Source organism: Oncorhynchus mykiss, chromosome 1 (assembly GCF_013265735.2).
Source record: "Oncorhynchus mykiss isolate Arlee chromosome 1, USDA_OmykA_1.1, whole genome shotgun sequence".
Lineage (NCBI taxonomy): Eukaryota > Metazoa > Chordata > Actinopteri > Salmoniformes > Salmonidae > Oncorhynchus > Oncorhynchus mykiss.
This window is the reverse complement of record NC_048565.1, coordinates 95,513,635-95,536,048: the sequence shown is the minus strand read 5'-3', so window position 1 is coordinate 95,536,048 and position 22,414 is coordinate 95,513,635. Positions and strand designations below refer to the sequence as shown.

Sequence of the window (22,414 nt, the reverse complement as noted above, 5' to 3'; positions counted from 1 at the left end):
ACACAGGACAAGTCTACTCGGAGAGGGAGAGGGGAACCCACGGTGACCTCACACAGGCCAGGTCTAATAGGAGAGAGAGAGGGGAACCCACAGTGACCTCACACAGGCCAGGTCTACTAGGAGAGAGAGAGGGGAACCCACGGTGACCTCACGCAGGCCAGGTCTACTAGGAGAGAGGGGAACCCACATTGACCTCACACAGGCCAGGTCTACTAGGAGAGCGAGAGGGGAACCCACGGTGACCTCACGCAGGCCAGGTCTACTAGGAGAGAGAGAGAGGGAGAGGGGAACCCACGGTGACCTCACACAGGACAGGTCTACTAGGAGAGAGAGAGAGGGAGAGGGGAACCCACGGTGACCTCACACAGGCCAGGACTACTAGGAGAGAGAGAGGGGAACCCACGGTGACCTCACACAGGCCAGGTCTACTAGGAGAGAGGGGAACCCACGGTGACCTCACACAGGCCAGGTCTACTAGGCGAGAGAGAGAGGGGGGGGAACCCACGGTGACCTCACTACAAGACTGCAGCAGTGTGTCTTAAAGCCAATTTATGCTTGATCCGAAAATGTGCAGAGCCCAGAGACTGGAACAGTGTGTGTTTACTGTGCAGAGCCCAGAGACTGGAACAGTGTGTGTTTACTGTGCAGAGCCCAGAGACTGGAACAGTGTGTGTTTACTGTGCAGAGCCCAGAGACTGGAACAGTGTGTGTTTACTGTGCAGAGCCCAGAGACTGGAACAGTGTGTGTTTACTGTGCAGAGCCCAGAGACTGGAACAGTGTGTGTTTACTGTGCAGAGCCCAGAGACTGGAACAGTGTGTGTTTACTGTGCAGAGCCCAGAGACTGGAACAGTGTGTGTTTACTGTGCAGAGCCCAGAGACTGGAACAGTGTGTGTTTACTGTGCAGAGCCCAGAGACTGGAACAGTGTGTGTTTACTGTGTAGAGCCCAGAGACTGGAACAGTGTGTGTTTACTGTGCAGAGCCCAGAGACTGGAACAGTGTGTGTTTCCTGTGTAGAGCCCAGAGACTGGAACAGTGTGTGTTCACTGTGTTTGCCCCGAAGACCAAGAACGTTTAAAACATTGTTTTTAGTTTGTGTCGTCTGATTTCGATCAGAAACTCAAGACAATGGACAGTGTTCCACTGTGATTCAGCACCACGTCGGTCTGCCTGGCACCCTGCGTCAGCGGCTGGAAACATTCTCCATCTAACAGTAGTCTATTACGTACAGACATAAACGTTCCCCTTCAGAGAGTCAACAGATGACCCGTGAATACGTCACCTTCTCTCGCTCTACCCCCCCCCCCCCCCCTTCGGGGTGGTCGTTGTGTCGGCGTTTCACCAGGACCCAAACAACCAAGATCCAAATAAACAGACTCCGTAACAACGGCAGTTCTGCTCTACAAGGTTATGGAGGAAATGGAAATGAGCTTCACCTGGATGGGACGACGTGGGAGGAAATGGAAATGAGCCTCACCTGGATGGGAGGACGTGGGAGGAAATGGAAATGAGCTTCACCTGGATGGGACGACGTGGGAGGAAATGGAAATGAGCTTCACCTGGATGGGAGGACGTGGGAGGAAATGGAAATGAGCCTCACCTGGATGGGAGGACGTGGGAGGAAATGGAAATGAGCTTCACCTGGATGGGACGACGTGGGAGGAAATGGAAATGAGCTTCACCTGGATGGGAGGACGTGGGAGGAAATGGAAATGAGCTTCACCTGGATGGGAGGACGTGGGAGGAAATGGAAATGAGCTTCACCTGGATGGGACGACGTGGGAGGAAATGGAAATGAGCTTCACCTGGATGGGACGACGTGGGAGGAAATGGAAATGAGCTTCACCTGGATGGGAGGACGTGGGAGGAAATGGGAAAGAACCTCACCTGGATGGGACGACGTGGGAGGAAATGGGAAAGAACCTCACCTGGATGGGACGACGTGGGAGGAAATGGGAAAGAACCTCACCTGGATGGGACGACGTGGGAGGAAATGGGAAAGAACCTCACCTGGATGGGACGACGTGGGAGGAAATGGGAAAGAACCTCACCTGGATGGGAGGACGTGGGAGGAAATGGGAAAGAACCTCACCTGGATGGGACGACGTGGGAGGAAATACGAAAGAACCTCACCTGGATGGGAGGACGTGGGAGGAAATGGGAAAGAACCTCACCTGGATGGGAGGACGTGGGAAAGAACCTCACCTGGATGGGACGACGTGGGAGGAAATGGGAAAGAACCTCACCTGGATGGGAGGACGTGGGAGGAAATGGGAAAGAACCTCACCTGGATGGGAGGACGTGGGTAATGTTAGAGCTCTGGGACCGGATCGATCAAACGTCTGAGTAAGAGAGCTGATCTAGGATCAGTGCCTTTTAGATCGCAGTGTGTACTTGGTCAGGGGAGAACCTGATCCTAGAACAGCCCTTACGCTGATGCTTAAAAGAAGAAAAAGACAATGGCACCTTGTCTTACGTCCGTGACCATTATAGTCGGTCAAATGTGAATTGGGGGACACACAGTAAACAGAAGTGACTGTCTCTTTAAATTCCACACAGCCAGTTAGGAGCTAGAGAGGTGCTGACATCAGTCATGACATCAGACTGGGGTTAGACCAATGGAAAGAGGAAACAAAGGGGCTTCATCTCAGATCATTGATGAGGTAAAACCATATTGTTACCACAGTGTATGAAACTATACATACTTTGATAAGGGGGGGGGGGTGATTTGGTGAATGAAACCCCTGAAACTTTTACCATGATATGTCCCTAAAATAAATGACAGCATATTTAGTCAACTCATTTAAAGTAAATATTATCAGGCTTTTCAATAAAACCAAATCGTAGTGGCATTACAAATAAAACAGTCTGTGTGTACTGCTGTGTTTTCTTTGAGCCAACTGGCCTATGACATCAGCGCAGGCATTTCACACATATCACATTAACATGTAGCCCTCATTTAATCCTCAGCCTTTTCTCTCCTCTTAACGTAAAATCAGGCTCCTTAAAACACATCTTCAAATCTGACTAAAACTGCAAAACAATTTGATAAATCCCAACAGAAACACTTCCTGTAGCGCCGACCGGAATTAAAAACGAAAGAAAACATGTTCATTAAAATGAGATGGTTTCCTCGGTAACCTCCGGCAGCTAGCAGGGGATAAAGGACAGCATTTACTCCAATCAGCATCTAAGGAAACGTTTTAAACACGGAGGTCAAATCGCTGAAAGAACATTAAAATTCCCAAAACACTTTATTTGGTAACTCAAATAGCCTCCAGATTTAGGTCTAACCACAAGACAACTTTAGGAGAAAAGTGACAGGGCTTCACCTTTAAAATAAGACTAGTATTTTAAATGGCAATATTTAATAACTGGGACTGGAACCTCAGACTATACAGGCCGGGACCGACCCTCAGAGCTACACTATACAGGCCTGGACTGAACCCTCAGACTATACAGGCCTGGACTGAACCCTCAGACTATACAGGCCTGGACTGAACCCTCAGAGCTACACTATACAGGCCGGGACTGAACCCTCAGACTATACAGGCCTGGACTGAACCCTCAGACTATACAGGCCTGGACTGAACCCTCAGACTATACAGGGCGGGACCGACCCTCAGAGCCACACTATACAGGGCAGGACCGACCCTCAGACCCACACTATACAGGCCTGGACTGCTCAGATCAGCTACAGACTGGTGTGTGAGGTGTGTGTGGTGTGTGTGTGTGGTGTGTGTCCATGTGGGCTTCCCTGTAGCGTTGGTTCTTTATTGATGACAGATCCTCGTTCTCCTACTCCAGTCAAAACACAGTGTGATTGAAAGGCCTGTCAAAACAACAAGCTCTGCGGAGCTCAGATGAAATCACATCATCTGAACATGGTTTAGATGGTTAGACTTGGCTACACGGTCTGCCTCCACAATGGCATTATGTTCCTTACATTGGGCCCTGATCAAAAGGACTGATCAGACCAAGCCGCAGAGCCAGGACTGATCCTCAGACCGAGCCGCAGAGCCAGGACTGATCCTCAGACCGAGCCGCAGAGCCAGGACTGATCCTCAGACCGAGCCGCAGAGCCAGGACTGATCCTCAGACCGAGCCGCAGAGCCAGGACTGATCCTCAGACCGAGCCGCAGAGCCAGGACTGATCCTCAGACCGAGCCGCAGAGCCAGGACTGATCCTCAGACCGAGCCGCAGAGCCAGGACTGATCCTCAGACCGAGCCGCAGAGCCAGGACTGATCCTCAGACCGAGCCGCAGAGCCAGGACTGATCCTCAGACCGAGATTTCCTCTTCAGGAGGACAGTCAGAAATTCTGCACAAATGTTTAGTAGTGGAGAACTGAGCCTAAAGCGACAGGGACCTTTAATCACATCCATTCCCAGGTCAGTAGAAACCCCCCCAGACAGTTCCCAGGTCAGTAGAAACCCCCCCAGACAGTTCCCAGTTCAGTAGAAACCCCCCCAGACAGTTCCCAGTTCAGTAGAAACCCCAGAACCCAGACAGTTCCCAGGTCAGTAGAAACCCCAGAACCCAGACAGTTCCCAGGTCAGTAGAAACCACCCCAGACAGTTCCCAGGTCAGTAGAAACCCCAGAACCCAGAATATTCCCAGTTCAGTAGAAACCCCCAGAACCCAGAATATTCCCAGTTCAGTAGAAACCCCCAGAACCCAGAGAGTTCAACTGAAGGAGAACAGAACAGCTGGAAGGAAGGATGAAATGGAGGAGAACTACATAAACATGAGGGTGATAGGACAATTAGACAGGAGGCACTGGGACAGTACAGGAGGACAGGGAACACTGGGACAGGACAGGAGGACAGGGGGCACTGGGACAGGACAGGAGGACAGGGAACACTGGGACAGGACAGGAGGACAGGGGGCACTGGGACAGGACAAGAGGACAGGGGGCACTGGGACAGGACAAGGGGCACTGGGACAGGAGGACAGGGGGCACTGGGACAGGACAGGAGGACAGGGGTCACTGGGACAGGACAGGAGGACAGGGGGAACTGGGACAGGACAGGAGGATAGGACAGGGGGCACTGAGACCTGACAGGGGTAAATAGGACAGGGGAGGATATCTGATCTCACCTGTTTGGCTTTAGACTTGGTGATGGTATCTGACAGGGGTAAATAGGACAGGGGAGGGTATCTGATCTCACCTGTTTGGCTTTAGACTTGGTGATGGTATCTGACAGGGGTAAATAGGACAGGGGAGGGTATCTGATCTCACCTGTTTGGCTTTAGACTTGGTGATGGTATCTGACAGGGGTAAATAGGACAGGGGAGGATATCTGATCTCACCTGTTTGGCTTTAGACTTGGTGATGGTATCTGACAGGGGTAAATAGGACAGGGGAGGGTATCTGATCTCACCTGTTTGGCTTTAGACTTGGTGATGGTATCTGACAGGGGTAAATAGGACAGGGGAGGTTATCTGATCTCACCTGTTTGGCTTTAGACTTGGTGATGGTATCTGACAGGGGTAAATAGGACAGGGGCGGGTATCTGATCTCACCTGTTTGGCTTTAGACTAGGTGATGGTATCTGACAGGGGTAAATAGGACAGGGGAGGGTATCTGATATCACCTGTTTGGCTTTAGACTTGGTGATGGTATCTGACAGGGGAGGGTATCTGATCTCACCTGTTTGGCTTTAGACTTGGTGATGGTATCTGACAGGGGTAAATAGGACAGGGGAGGGTATCTGATCTCACCTGTTTGGCTTTAGACTTGGTGATGGTATCTGACAGGGGTTTCTTCTTCTCCTTCACAGCAGTCTTGGAGAACAGCTCTACGAACTCCTCAAAGTTCACATCAGGCTCCTGTATCTTGTCCCAGACCAGCGACGTGCTCACCTCTCTAGGATGAGGGAAGAGTTAGTGAGGTTGTGACTGTTGGATCTTTACTAAAAGATCCCAGAAATGTTCCAGATGCACAAAAAACCTTATTTCACTCAAATGATTTGCACATATTAGTTGACATCCCTGTTAAGTCAGAATTTCTCCTATATCAAGGTAATCCATCCACCTGACAGGTGTGGCATATCAAGAAGCTGATTAAAACAGCATGATCATTACACAGGTGCACCTCGTGCTGGGGACAATGCAAAGGCCACTCTAAAATATGTGCAGTTTTGTCACAACACAACAAAATGTCTCGCTTTGAAGATTTGTGCAATTGGTATGCTGACTGCAGGAATGTCCACCAGAGTCGTTGCCAGAGAATTTGTTCTCAACCAACTTGGGAGGCCTATGCCTTCCCAGGCCCCCCGCCTGTGCCCCCGGCTGCGCACCCAGCCAATCAGGTGAAATCCATATATTACGGCCTAATGTTTTTATTTAAATTGACTGATTTCCTTACATGAAACTGTAACTCAGTAAAATCTTTGAAATATTTACGCTTACATTGTTGTTCAGTAAACATATGAGCCCCAGTACTACACCTTGAGTGAGAAATATCGATGTCAATACTAAGTATCCATTCTACCATCAACCAATGTCAGTACTAAGTATTCTATCCACCATCAATTGATGTCAGTACTAAGTATCCATTCTACCATCAACCAATGTCAGTATTAAGTATTCTATCCACCATCAATTGATGTCAGTACTAAGTATCCATTCTACCATCAACCGATGTCAGTACTAAGTATCCATTCTACCATCAATCGGTACCTGCAAAGCTCTTCTCCTGACAATCAGAGAGGAAACAGGCCTCCAAAGCTCTTCTCCAGCCAATCAGAGAGGATGCAGACCTCCAAAGCTCTTCTCCAGCCAATCAGAGAGGATGCAGTCTGCTGTATGCTGCCTGCGCAACAACCGTTTTTCATTCAAACATCGGCTTCACTTCCAACACATCTTTCTTTAATTTCACTGTGTTAATGGTGTTTCTCAATATGCATTCTACCGTGCTCCACACACACTGATGCTCCGAGTTCTCTTGAGTACGTTCATATGAGGACGAGAGTGTGGAGAACACATAAAACCTTCAATTGGACCTTCAATCTCACGCTGAGCAGCACTCCCCCTACTGTATTACCTCAGCACTCCCCCTACTGTATTACCTCAGCACTCCCCCTACTGTATTACCTCAGCACTCCCCCTACTGTATTACCTCAGCACTCCCCCTACTGTATTACCTCAGCACTCCCCCTACTGTATTACCTCAGCACTCCCCCTACTGTATTACCTCAGCACTCCCCCTACTGTATTACCTCAGCACTCCCCCTACTGTATTACCTCAGCACTCCCCCTACTGTATTACCTCACGCTGAGCAGCACTCCCTCTACTGTATTTCCTCACGCTGAGCAGCACTCCCCCTACTGTATTACCTCACGCCGAGCAGCACTCCCCCTACTGTATTACCTCACGCCGAGCAGCACTCCCCCTAAATGTTATGCAAGGTAGATGTAAATTATTTGTGGGTATCTGGCTGGCTAACAGTAGCAGCTATCCCCATCAACAGTAGCAGCTATCCCCATCAACAGTAGCAGCTATCCCCATCAACAGTAGCAGCTATCCCCATCAACAGTAGCAGCTATCCCCATCAACAGTAGCAGCTATCCCCATCAACAGTAGCAGCTATCCCCATCAACAGTAGCAGCTATCCCCATCAACAGTAGCAGCTATCCCCATCAACAGTAGCAGCTATCCCCATCAACAGTAGCAGCTATCCCCATCAACAGTAGCAGCTATCCCCATCAACAGTAGCAGCTATCCCCATCAACAGTAGCAGCTAGCCCCATCAACAGTAGCAGCTAGCCCCATCAACAGTAGCAGCTATCCCCATCAACAGTAGCAGCTATCCCCATCAACAGTAGCAGCTAGCCCCATCAACAGTAGCAGCTAGCCCCATCAACAGTAGCAGCTATCCCCATCAACAGTAGCAGCTATCCCCATCAACAGTTGCAGCTAGCCCCATCAACAGTAGCAGCTATCCCCATCAACAGTAGCAGCTATCCCCATCAACAGTAGCAGCTATCCCCATCAACAGTAGCAGCTAGCCCCATCAACAGTAGCAGCTAGCCCCATCAACAGTAGCAGCTATCCCCATCAACAGTAGCAGCTATCCCCATCAACAGTAGCAGCTATCCCCATCAACAGTAGCAGCTAGCCCCATCAACAGTAGCAGCTATCCCCATCAACAGTAGCAGCTAGCCAGTTAGCCCCATCAACAGTAGCAGCTATCCCCATCAACAGTAGCAGCTAGCCCCATCAACAGTAGCAGCTAGCCAGTTATCCCCATCAACAGTAGAAGCTAGCCAGTTAGCCCCATCAACAGTAGCAGCTAGCCAGTTAGCCCTAATAACAGTAGTAGCTAGCCAGTTAGCCCTATCAACAGTAGCAGCTAGCCAGTTAGCCCTAATAACAGTAGTAGTTAGCCAGTTAGCCCTTTTGACTTACTATGGGCTTGCTATCTATGCACATTTATGTATTGTAGGCAGGTAAATGTGCCAAAATTAACATAGTATGGATGTAACATATCAAGATTAAAATATTGCCTGAGCAGCACTCCCTCTGTATTGCCTCACACTGAGCAGCACTCCCCCTACTGTATTACCTCACGCCGAGCAGCACTCCCCCTAAATGTAAAGGTAAATTATTTGTGGGTATCTGGCCAGTTAGCCCCATCAACAGTAGCAGCTAGCCAGTTATCCCCATCAACATGAACAGGCAACATTTCATTTCGAAGTTGCCGATTACTTTCTCGCGCTTTAGCTCAAATAATGTCCGCCATCTGATTTCAAGAAACGTTGCATAGTGTACTCGTCATTTTTCTGTGCATACTTTGTTGAAACTTGATGCTTTATTTTATTTATTTTACCTTTATTTAACTAGGCAAGTCAGTTAAGAACAAATTCTTATTTTCAATGACGGCCTAGGAACAGTGGGTTAAAAATCTGTTGTTCAGTCAGCTCAGGGATTTGAACTTGCAACCTTCCGGTTACTAGTCCAATGCTCTAACCACTAGGCTACCCTGCCGCCCCAGTAGCATGCTGGGGCGGCAGGGGATGCTTTAAAAATATGTACAAAATGGCGTATGCATCTGAGAAATGTCCTCCGTTTCACATACTTTGATTTGGACTCGTACTCCGACCCTCCTGCATTTTCAGAAACAGCCTTGTCCACACTATCATAAACGCTGAACAGGATCCTCTTTAGTCGGGGACATGGTCTGGAACAATACAGCAAGGCCCACAAAGCTTCTCAGAATAAGACTGCAGATCTAGGATCAGTTTTCCATCTTTAATCATAATGAAGTGGAACTAAGACTCTTTATGACCTGATCCTAGATCACCACTCCTACTGAGACTATTTATGATCTGATCCTAGATCACCACTCCTACTGAGACTCTTTATGACCTGATCCTAGATCACCACTCCTACTGAGACTCTTTATGACCTGATCCTAGATCACCACTCCTACTGAGACTATGACCTGATCCTAGATCACCACTCCTACTGAGACTATGACCTGATCCTAGATCACCACTCCTGAGACTATGACCTGATCCTAGATCACCACTCCTGAGACTATGACCTGATCCTAGATCACCACTCCTACTGAGACTCTTTATGACCTGATCCTAGATCACCACTCCTACTGAGACTCTTTATGACCTGATCCTAGATCACCACTCCTGAGACTATGACCTGATCCTAGATCACCACTCCTACTGAGACTCTTTATGACCTGATCCTAGATCACCACTCCTACTGAGACTATGACCTGATCCTAGATCACCACTCCTACTGAGACTCTTTATGACCTGATCCTAGATCACCACTCCTACTGAGACTATGACCTGATCCTAGATCACCACTCCTACTGAGACTATTTATGATCTGATCCTAGATCACCACTCCTACTGAGACTATTTATGATCTGATCCTAGATCACCACTCCTACTGAGACTCTTTATGACCTGATCCTAGATCACCACTCCTACTGAGACTATGACCTGATCCTAGATCACCACTCCTACTGAGACTATGACCTGATCCTAGATCACCACTCCTACTGAGACTATGACCTGATCCTAGATCACCACTCCTGAGACTCTTTATGACCTGATCCTAGATCACCACTCCTACTGAGACTATGACCTGATCCTAGATCACCACTCCTACTGAGACTATGACCTGATCCTAGATCACCACTCCTACTGAGACTATGACCTGATCCTAGATCACCACTCCTACTGAGACTATGACCTGATCCTAGATCACCACTCCTACTGAGACTCTTTATGACCTGATCCTAGATCACCACTCCTACTCTAAAGTCTTAGTGAATACAGGTCCAGATGTTTATGTAACTAGCATAGTTATATGATAACTTTTTAGCATAAAGCTTTAGAAACAACTGCTGAAATAAAACAAACGTCTTGTTAAATACATTTGATTGATTGATTGATTGATTACTTTTTGTGTTGAGCTGAGTTGAGCTGTATCCTGGTCCAGTAGAGAGGTTTCATGGGTCTGGGGGGCTCCACCACTCCTTTCCGGGGAGGTTTCTCCTGGGCCATGCCTAGAGCATACAGTCCCATGGGCATCGGAGGGACCAGGGAGCCCAGGGCACATGGTGGAGGAGGGCCACAGCCAGGAGGAGGAGGAGGAGGAGGAGGTCCACCCATCCCAGGTAATGGTGGAGGGGGTGGGGGAGGGCCCATCCCTATCATCCCAGGTAAGGGAGGGGGTGGAGGTGCCATCCCCATGCCAGGGAGAGGAGGGGGTGGTGGGGGCATTGCACCCCCTGGTAGAGGAGGTGGAGGAGGTGGTGGGGGCATTGCACCCCCTGGTAGAGGAGGTGGAGGAGGTGGTGGGGGCATTGCACTCCCTGGTAGAGGAGGTGGAGGAGGTGGTGGAGGCATTGCACCCCCTGGTAGAGGAGGTGGAGGTGGTGGTGGAGGCATTGCACCCCCTGGTAGAGGAGGTGGAGGAGGTGGTGGAGGCATTGCACCCCCTGGTAGAGGAGGTGGAGGAGGTGGTGGGGGCATTGCACCCCCTGGTAGAGGTGGTGGTGGAGGAGGAGCCATGGAGTGACCAGGTAAAGGAGGTGGTGGGGGGGGTTTAATGCCACTCTGCTGCTGTTGGCACGTACAGACAAATGCTGGTGCAACCTTGGGGGAGAAGGGTATGGGTAGGGACAGGGCCAGTTCTGGGGGGAGTTTCAGGGAACAGGAGGAAGACAAAGAGGACTCTCCTCCAGCCTCGTTCACAAACAAGGGTGGCATCTGGTCCGGTAAAGGCACTTTAAACTTATAGCTTTCCTCCATAGGCGACGTCTGGACAGACTTGGCCTCCAGACAACTCAGGAGACAGTCAGTCTGCTGGTCTACATGACAGACCTCCTTCACCATCCTCTCTTCAGTCTGTAGGTCTACATGACAGACCTCCTTCACTATCCTCTCCTCAGTCTGTAGGTCTACATGACAGACCTCCCGGTACAGATCCCCCTCCACACCAGCCTCCGGCTCCATACTAATAATATCTCTGTCCAGCAGGGGGTGCTGTTCCTCCAGCTCAGCTATCTTAGTCCGCAGGTCCTCAATGGTCTGTTCTAACTGCTGGATCACATTGACGTGCTCCTCTTTCAGCTTCACTGTTTTCAGCACTGACTCCTCCTGGAGAGCGAGAGAGGGGGGGCCAGAGAGCGAGAGGGGGGGGGGGGGGGGCAGAGAGCGAGAGAGGGGGGGCCAGAGAGCGAGAGAGGGGGGGCCAGAGAGCGAGAGAGGGGGGGCCAGAGAGCGAGAGAGGGGGGGCCAGAGAGCGAGAGAGGGGGGGCCAGAGAGCGAGAGAGGGGGGGCCAGAGAGCGAGAGAGGGGGGGGCCAGAGAGCGAGAGAGGGGGGTGCCAGAGAGCGAGAGGGGCGGCAGAGAGCGAGAGAGGGGCGGCAGAGAGCGAGAGAGGGGGGGGGGCAGAGAGCGAGAGAGGGGGGGGCCAGAGAGCGAGAGGAAAACAGTGTTCATATAAACCTTTAAAGCAATATGTTAACTGTTTTATAACCAGAAGGAGAACAATGTTATATTCAACGTATTCTTGTTAGAGGCAGGGCTTCTTGTAGAGGAGCTCAATGGCTTCATATGGGACAAGATGGCGGTTTTCAGAAGGACAATACTTCAACAAGGAGCATCTCTAGGAGACACAGATAAGAGATAAACAAGGGAGAGGTCAGAGTCTTCCAGGTACTGGTCCACACACACCAAGACCCTCACTTAGAACTGCTACGAAGAGTATTCCACTAAACTAGTACAACTCTTAGTGGATGCTGCCCCCTTGTGGTTAATCAGGTGAAGGAGGCCAGGGCTATTCATGATGCTATTCTCTCCAAAGGGAAAGACTGTACAGTCCTATAGATAACCTCTCAGGTAGGGTTGGATGATTCCCTACTGACTAGGGAGACTAGGGATAGGGAGACTAGGGAGAATAGGGTGACTGACCTGAAGTTGGCCGACTTCTTCCCTCTGATGTCTCTTCAGCCCCAAGATGGCTGCCTGGTGTTCTGTAGGAAGAGAGAGACGGGATACTTCTATATTATCACAACCAGAATACAACCACAACCATGCACGGTCAACTAGACCAGACCACTTTCTACTGGTATTAATCACTACCAGAATACAACCATGCAGTCAACTAGACCAGACCACTTTCTACTGGTATTAATCACTACCAGAATACAACCATGCAGTCAACTAGACCAGACCACTTTCTACTGGTATTAATCACTACCAGAATACAACCATGCAGTCAACTAGACCAGACAACATGCTACTGGATGATATGTGATACAATGATTACTTCAATTCACAATCCGTACCATCATGCATTGTGTTTCTTAGAATGAAATGAAAATGTACATTTAATGTGAACATCAAAAGTTGTTTAAAGCCTAATGTCACATCAAACCAATAGTTAGGGGAAAAGCAACATTACATCTAGCAGCCTGTTTTCTTTTAGGTGTTAGACTCAGCAGCAAGGACACACAGGATGTGTGTCGGGGGGGGGGGTGTTTGTCGGGGGGGGGATGTTTGTCGGGGGGGGGATGTTTGTCGGGGGGGGGGGATGTTTGCCGAGGGGAAAGAGTACGGGATGTTTGTCGGGGGGGGGGGATGTTTGTCGGGGGGGGGGGATGTTTGTCGGGGGGGGTGTTTGTCGGGGGGGCGTAGTTTGCCGAGGGGAAAGAGTACAGGATGTTTGTCGGGGGGAAAGAGTACGGGATGTTTGTTGGGTGGGGGGGGATGTTTGTCGGGGGGAAAGAGTACGGGATGTTTGTCGGGGGGAAAGAGTACGGGATGTTTGTCGGGGGGAAAGAGTACGGGATGTTTGTCGGGGGGGGGGATGTTTGTCGGGGGGAAAGAGTACGGGATGTTTGTCGGGGGGGGGGTGTTTGTCAGGGGGGGGGATGTTTGCCGAGGGGAAAGAGTACGGGATGTTTGTCGGGGGGGGGGGGGGATGTCTGTCGGGGGGAAAGAGTACGGGATGTTGGTCGGGGGGAAAGAGTACGGGATGTTTGTCGGGGGGAAAGAGTACGGGATGTTTGTCGGGGGGAAAGAGTACGGGATGTTTGTCGGGGGGAAAGAGTACGGGATGTTTGTCGGGGGGGGATGTTTGTCGGGGGGAAAGAGTACGGGATGTTTGTCGGGGGGGGGGATGTTTGTCGAGGGGAAAGAGTACGGGATGTTTGTGGGGGGGGGGGGGGTGTTTGTCGGGGGGAAAGAGTACGGGATGTTTGTCGGGGGGAAAGAGTACGGGATGTTTGCCGAGGGGAAAGAGTACGGGATGTTTGCCGAGGGGAAAGAGTACGGGATGTTTGCCGGGGGGAAAGAGTACGGGATGTTTGTCGGGGGGAAAGAGTACGGGATGTTTGTCGGGGGGAAAGAGTACGGGATGTTTGTCGGGGGGAAAGAGTACGGGATGTTTGTCGGGGGGAAAGAGTACGGGATGTTTGTCGGGGGGAAAGAGTACGGGATGTTTGTCGGGGGGAAAGAGTACGGGATGTTTGTCGGGGGGAAAGAGTACGGGATGTTTGTCGGGGGGAAAGAGTACGGGATGTTTGTCGGGGGGAAAGAGTACAGGATGTTTGTCGGGGGGAAAGAGTACAGGATGATTGTCGGGGGGAAAGAGTACAGGATGTTTGTCGGGGGGAAAGAGTACAGGATGTTTGTCGGGGGGAAAGAGTACAGGATGTTTGTCGGGGGGAAAGAGTACGGGATGTTTGTCGGGGGGAAAGAGTACGGGATGTTTGTCGGGGGGAAAGAGTACGGGATGTTTGTCGGGGGGAAAGAGTACGGGATGTTTGTCGGGGGGAAAGAGTACGGGATGTTTGTCGGGGGGAAAGAGTACGGGATGTTTGTCGGGGGGAAAGAGTACAGGATGTTTGTCGGGAGAAAGGGAGGGGAAAGCTGTGCTCAGAATATCAATCAATTTTTGCCTGCCTAAGCACTGACTCATTGTTGCTATGCAACCTTGGCCCTTTCAATAGCATGTGGGACTACAGACAGATGACGAGCAAGTCCAAAAAGAAAGAGTTAAATGACCATGCAGAAACACATTCACAATGTAACTTACCTTCATCGCCCTCTAAAGGTATCAGAGCAGGAAAGAAGAGATCCAGATTAGAAACAAGTCTTTCCTTAAATCTACACTGTTGGGTTAAATTCCCGCCGGTCATATGTATCAAGGCACAGAGACGCAACGTCCTCTTAAAACCACTGGTATAAAACAGGAAGCTCAACTCTAACAGAACAAAAGCCGAGGCTACGAGCTCTCCACCCTGGCTAAGGGACGAGGCTACGAGCTCCCCACCCTGGCTAAGGGACGAGGCTACGAGCTCCCCACCCTGGCTAAGGGACGAAGCTACGAGCTCCCCACCCTGGCTAAGGGACGAGGCTACGGGCTCCCCACCCTGGCTAAGGGACGAGGCTACGGGCTCCCCACCCTGGCTAAGGGACGAGGCTACGAGCTCCCCACCCTGGCTAAGGGACGAGGCTACGAGCTCCCCACCCTGGCTAAGGGACGAGGCTACGAGCTCCCCACCCTGGCTAAGGGACGAGGCTACGAGCTCCCCACCCTGGCTAAGGGACGAGGCTACGAGCTCCCCACCCTGGCTAAGGGACGAGGCTACGAGCTCCCCACCCTGGCTAAGGGACGAGGCTACGAGCTCCCCACCCTGGCTAAGGGACGAGGCTACGAGCTCCCCACCCTGGCTAAGGGACGAGGCTACGAGTTCTCCACCCTGGCTAAGGGACGAGGCTACGAGCTCTCCACCCTGGCTAAGGGACGAGGCTACGAGCTCTCCACCCTGGCTAAGGGACGAGGCTACGAGCTCTCCACCCTGGCTAAGGGACGAGGCTACGAGCTCTCCACCCTGGCTAAGGGACGAGGCTACGGGCTCCCCACCCTGGCTAAGGGACGAGGCTACGAGCTCTCCACCCTGGCTAAGGGACGAGGCTACGAGCTCCCCACCCTGGCTAAGGGACGAGGCTACGAGCTCCCCACCCTGGCTAAGGGACGAGGCTACGAGCTCCCCACCCTGGCTAAGGGACGAGGCTACGAGCTCCCCACCCTGGCTAAGGGACGAAGCTACGAGCTCCCCACCCTGGCTAAGGGACGAGGCAACGAGCTCCCCACCCTGGCTAAGGGACGAGGCTACGAGCTCCCCACCCTGGCTAAGGGACGAGGCTACGAGCTCCCCACCCTGGCTAAGGGACGAGGCTACGAGCTCCCCACCCTGGCTAAGGGACGAGGCTACGAGCTCCCCACCCTGGCTAAGGGACGAGGCTACGAGCTCCCCACCCTGGCTAAGGGACGAGGCTACGAGTTCTCCACCCTGGCTAAGGGACGAGCTCCCCACCCTGGCTAAGGAACGAGCTCTCCAACCTGGCTAAGGAACGAGGCTACAAGCTCTCCACCCTGACTAAGGAACGAGGCTACGGGCTCCCCACCCTGGCTAAGGGACGAGGCTACGAGCTCCCCACCCTGGCTAAGGAACGAGGCTACGAGCTCTCCACCCTGACTAAGGAACGAGCTCCCCACCCTGGCTAAGGAACGAGCTCTCCACCCTGGCTAAGGAACGAGGCTACAAGCTCTCCACCCTGACTAAGGAAGTTAACGTTTCTAGACTCCATCTGCAAAATCAGCGCTAGTAAGAGTTAAAGGAGAAAACAAGTACAACAGTCTGAAGTTAGTAACTGTTTTGATGAGGGCACCTTCCCACCTTGGTAGAACGTATAACAATGTGTAATGAGACCTGGTCTGTTACAGTAGTTAGCTGTTTGAGATCTAGTCTCTACAGTATAATAGTATCTATATGGATGTGGTGAGGGCCCCTACCCTCCTCGGTGTACATGAGGCCTGGTCTATCGTCTCCCACAGGTCTGGGTGGGGGCCACAGGGTCTTCAGGTGCCCAGGGAGGGGGGCCCGGCCCTCAAAGTGTTCCATGGAGTGGGGGGGCTGGCTGACCGCTGCCCACGTGTACAGCTGGTCTTGCTGGGGGAGAGAGGGAGATAATATGGCATACATGAGGACATAAGATAAAATAGCATAAGGGGACAACAGAGGACAAAAGAGGAGATATAATGCTGTTAGGGGACAGTAGAACAGTGGTTCCTCCTTTAAAAAGTTGTGAGCTTACGCCGTGGGACTTAGAGGTAATTTGTGGTTTAGTACGGTACCCTGCGTCACTTCATTGCTCCAGACCAGCGCAAGGGGGAGTTAGAGCACTGATTGTGCTTTTGGGTCCTACTGTGTCTAACTGACAATGAACAGGCGACATAAACCGAAATTGAAACTGATAATTGTGCACGACTATCAGTATTACTTACTAAAACTGTTGTTACACAAAGGTTTTTATTATTTTATTTGTTAGGATTATTTATCTTACTGTAGTAGTATTAGTAGTAGTGTAGGCCACTCCCGACCGGTCACGTTGTACAGCGCCTGAGTGACGCAACGGTCTAAGACAATGCATTTCTCCCTCTAAAAACAAATAAATAATTCTAAATAACAAACAGGCTTTTTTAATAAATTAGTAACAACGTCTCACCCCATGTTTAAGAATGGCCTTTTTCTTGCTGATTTGTAACAAATCTCCTAAATATTTAAGGGGCATTGCACTAATAAAAGGCACTGACTAGGGAAAGATTCCCGCTGTTCTGTTCTTAGTGTCGGTCTGCAGGTTCAAACTAAAACAATGTAACTAATAATGTAGGAGACATGAGTCTCACTAGTGTTGAGTCATGTGCTGTTAAAAGTGGTGTAGGTAATTTAAAGAGAATATTGAAGTTAGAAGCAAAAGCCTACAACTATTTTTGCACCGTTTCACGCTGCTCTGAGACAAGCATGAGGACTGGTCTTGATAAATGAATGAGATTGTTATTTGAACGGAATCTCGGTTTGGGTATTGGTTGGACTAGAATTAGAAAATTAGGGTGTATAAATGTCATGCTCTTAGCGTAACTTATTTTACTACGCAAGTCAACAAATTCTAATTTACAAGGACAGTCTACTCCTTCCTCCCTGTCGGGGACTTGAACCCCAGTCTCCCACGTGCCCTGCCAGCACGACATTGGGATTCTTTAGCTAAATAGCCCAGTACTGTACTACCGACCGTTACGTTGTACAACGCCATATTTTCCGCTCCATCCTAACGCAAACCCAGAGGGTTTTTAGTTTTTCTTGGAATAGAAACACCATAATATTCAATTAATTAATTAAGCGAGTACCAGTCAAAAGTTTGGACACACCTACTCATTCCAGGATTTTTTATTTTTTTGTACAATTTTCTACATTGTAGAATAATAGTGAAGACATCAAAACTATGAAATAACACATGAAATCAGTTAACACATTTATTTACAAGGACAGTCTGCTCCTTTCTCCCCGTCGGGGAATTGAACCCCGGTGTCCCACATGCCCGAATTCTCTAGTACAGCAATTATTGAAGGTACTTGAGGTCACTGAGAAAGTCTGGACATGGCCTGCTCTCCCTTATGTAAGAAATTAGGGACTTTCCCATGTTTACTTCAGTATGTATTGTAGGCTGTGTTTACTTGTCAGACTACATAGTCACCTAATAAAACAAATGCAGGTGGCTTTTCTTCAAAATGCTTTAAATGCTTTATTACCCAAATGTGAAAGCATATACTGTATAGTACTCTATTTCCTCATCAGCATCTTTATGCTTTTGTTAATAAAATTATAAAAATCATCTTTCAAAATGCAGATGTTGATTTAGTTATGGATCCATAATGAATTGCTATGGGAATAAATATCACTGAAGTACAGAAATATTGGAACAAAGTTGTCTAACGAAGGCAAACAAATTGTTGCTTACTGGAAAATACTCCTTCAAACACACGTTGTACAGCGTCATTATGGCTATTAGCAGGGCACGTTGTACAGCGTCATTATGGCTATTAGCAGAGCACGTTGTACAGCGTCATTATGGCTATTAGCAGGGCTATATTGTGGCCTTTATAAAATTATTTTTGCCTTTATTCAGATTTAAAAAAATAACGGTGAGCGATTGTAATGAAATAATCTCAAATATTGTTATATATAGCCTTCTATTCTTAAGATATATGTGTTGACTGAATATAAGCAAGTGATGTCTCCTAAATAATCAAGTTAAGTTTCTCCAGAAATGAATAATTCTAAATAACAAACTGGCTTTATTTACAAATTAGTGAGAATGTCTCACCTCATGTTCAAGAACTGCATTTTTCCTCGCTCACTCGAGGTTAAATGAAAATGAAATCTCCAATATAGTTATTTTTTAAACAAAGTGATTATTAATGCATTTAGAACTATATAAAAGTCCCTTAGATATTCTCACAGACCCTAACTGAAAATGCCCCTTAGATATTAATTTAGAGTCCTCCAATCATCTAAATGTAATTATTGGTGGTGAATCAAGTCATTGAAAGAAATATGTTTAGATATACTATAGGCCTAGCATAGGCAAAATTAGTATTGGTTACACTACAATTAGGGTGTGGAAATGTTATGCCCCTTAGATATTAATGTAGAAACCTCCAATCCTCTTATACTGTAGCCTACTCCCGACCGCCACGTTGTACAGCGCAATATTTTCCATTTTTAACGGAAACCCTGAAAAGTTTCAATTTTTCTCAGAATAGAAAATATTATATTAATCACATTTCTTAAAATCAATCCATGTACTACGTTATTACAGAAAATATATAATGGCATAAGGGGACAATAAAGGACATTCCCTATTTAGTGCACTATGGGCCCTATTCCCTATTTAGTGCACTATGGGCCCTATTCCCTATTTAGTGCACTATGGGTCCTGGTCCAAAATAGTGCACTATAAAGGGAATAGGGTGCCATTATTCATTCTACAATCATAAGTCAACCAATCACATGGACTAATCCCATTTCAGATGGAAAACTCTCGTCTTGGATGCTGAGTGCAAGTGACATCACATGCCGTGTGTACTCAACCATGTTAGATCGAAGAACAAAAGGACCTGTCCCAAATGTCCCCTGATCAAAAGTAGTGCACTACCATAGGGAATAGGGTGCTACCATACTTTGGACAGAGACACAGCCTTGTGCATATTGCTCCCATGCTAACCTGCAGGTGCTCAAACAGGTTGCATTTCCTGCGGACGGTCTGTTTGAGTTTGAGCCATGCTAGGTCCAGCCTCCTCTCCCTCTCCTCTCCTCTTCCCTGGCCATTGATGGTTAGTAGCTCTCGGACTAGCTCAGGAACCCGAGACAGCACCACACACTCAGAGGCCCCCACATCATCATTACCTAGAGCCAGGGAGGTGGAGGAAGAGCCCCCATCGGTCTGTACGCCTGACTCTGACATATACGCCATGTCCTTGTCTGCTTTAATCTGTCAGTTCCTGGACAGAATATTGAATTTTATGGCGCATAGCCTCCGGACTCAGCTCTCTGCACTTCCTGTTTGGAACATGTAGGTATTCCATCATCGCCAAGACCGCTGAGGGAAAAATGTGGAGTTTGCATTTTAGAAAAATAAAATCAACAAATCCCTCGTGGTAAACGGTGGTGTTTTATTCCTCAGGGATGTAAACGGTGGTGTTTTTTCCCTCTGCTCTGCTGTTCTCTATTCCTCTTCTGACAATTCAGTGAGTTACTGCCGGTCTGGCACTTCTTTCCTGTCACCGGTCTGCGATCCTGAAAACTCCCTAAGATGCTGCATCCTCTGTGAAACTGCAGCAGTCCCCAGAAACATTGGGCGTCACTGCCCTCCCCTCCTGTTCTCATGGTAACTCTGACCAGTCCAGACTCAGAGAGCCTGATATAGTGGACTGGTCTCTTCTCCCTGCTGTCATAGTAGCTTCAGGCAAGTCACCGGGTTTTTGCACAGGCTGATGGGACGGCTTGCAGTCAGATCAGGTTGCTTTATGACTACGCTTTCTCCTTCTCTATACTGCTGCTCTGTGCTGCACAGGGAGGAGAGGGGAGAGGGAGGGCAGAGAACGATCAGATATTCACAGGTCAAAGCCTGAGAGCTGCCCTGTCCCATCCTTTCCTGTCTGTAATCAGCTACACTTTGCCTTAGTGTTCCCATGGCCATATTATAGCATCAGGCTACAATCTGAAACCGGTCCCATCTGTATATCTCTAAGGTGAACATAAGTCAGGCAGGGAGGGAGCGCAGAAGAGCTGTCATTCTCTACAACATGCAGCAGTAAAGTGTTCACACAGCTAGCCAGGAGGCTGGTCCCTCCAGAGAGACACGCTGTACCAACAGCTAGCCAGGAGACTGGTCCCTCCAGAGAGACACACTGTACCAACAGCTAGCCAGGAGACTGGTCCCTCCAGAGAGACACACTGTACCAACAGCTAGCCAGGAGACTGGTCCCTCCAGAGAGACACACTGTACCAACAGCTAGCCAGGAGACTGGTCCCTCCAGAGAGACACACTGTACCAACAGCTTGGCAGGAGGCTGGTCCCTCCAGAGAGACACTAAGAACACTGACTACGCATCCTCAAGCATTTATGACTTTCACTGTGGCATTGTCACCATAACAACAAGGTGGCTCTTGTTGCAGGTAGCATCACAGCCATTAGCGTTGTGGTATAGAGCTCAGAGCACTCGAACTCAGCAGAACCATACCTAAAGGGCATAGCGGCCGGCCGACACCCAGAGGGCATAGCGACTTACCGACATCCAGATAGCATAGTGTAATCAGCGATGAAACTTGATTTAATTTCTTACTGGTAAGGAACGCACAGCATTTTGTACGGAGTAGCCTACTCTGCTGACTCAAATCAATAAAAATGAAGTCTGATCGATATAAAAGGCCTACGAAAAGGGGAGACAAATACATTATAAATGTCCAATCAACCTAGAGGAGGAAATGATTGTCCAAAAACAAACTAAAGTGTCACTGACCCAACGATAAAGACAGTGAATATGCACGATTTTCTTCACTGGTGCTAATAAGATAAGCTACAAAAAAATAAGATAAGCTACTCAATTAAGTTAAGAATTGTGATACCTAAAAGACAGATGAGTCATTACAGCAATAGTAATTTGCTTTCCAAACAGTTTTTCCGTGAATGTATTTTTAAAATATTGCGATACGCATGACTGGGTTGCAAAACGACAATGTGTTTGGTATTTGCAGCGCTGCTGCCCAAAACGACAATATGTTTGGTATTTGCAGCGCTGCTGCCCAAAACGACAATATGTTTGGTATTTGCAGCTCTGCTGCCCAGATTGCAGGCCCTTCTTACTCTAGGCTTAAAACAATCAACAGCTTAACGTAGCTAATGATCCTCTGTGGCCAAGTTGTGCTTTCTGGTGTAGTAGCCTATTTTAAATGATATATATATATATATATATATATGTGTGTATGTGTGTGATATATATTTAATTTATATATACATATTTGTGTGTGTGTGATATATATTTAATCTATATATATTTGTGTGTGTGTGTGTGTGAGATATATATATTTATCGCAGACAGAAGCAAGCTAATTAGGCTGGGCCTTTAATTTTGGCGATTTAAATCCATTTTCTTCAGGGAAAGCTTTTCCTACCCCTAGCCTTATGGCTAGCCGCCTATCCCTTTAACGTGGTAGAAACACAACCAGTCATGACGTTTTCATCTGATTGTCAAACAATCACTTAACAAAAAAGGCGTCCCTTTTGGCTACCTGCCTTTATTCCTTCACTCACAAACTAACACTTCCATCATCCACAGTGCACTGTGCACCCGCAATTTAAAGACTGGAAAGAGACCGCGGTTTACAAAACATCTACTACGTGTAGGCTACTGTACTGCCGTTCTGCGACAGTCAGTCATTAGGTCTACGTGTAGGCTACTGTACTGCCGTTCTGCGACAGTCAGTCATTAGGTCTACGTGTAGGCTACTGTACTGCCGTTCTG

At 48.8% G+C, this 22,414-nt stretch overlaps 1 protein-coding gene across 1 annotated transcript in view; it reads right to left on the bottom strand.

Moving 5' to 3' along the window:
• The window catches only part of LOC110516878 (formin-2), a 133,336-nt gene that overhangs the window by 82,965 nt on the left and 27,957 nt on the right, over nt 1-22,414 (bottom strand). Inside the window, exons 4-8 of the mRNA XM_036990109.1 lie at nt 16,346-16,502; nt 14,582-14,593; nt 12,454-12,515; nt 10,437-11,638; nt 5,726-5,870 (exon numbers count right to left, since the gene is read on the bottom strand). Coding sequence (XP_036846004.1) covers nt 5,726-5,870; nt 10,437-11,638; nt 12,454-12,515; nt 14,582-14,593; nt 16,346-16,502 — 1,578 coding nt within the window. The remainder of the gene's footprint in view (nt 1-5,725; nt 5,871-10,436; nt 11,639-12,453; nt 12,516-14,581; nt 14,594-16,345; nt 16,503-22,414) is intronic.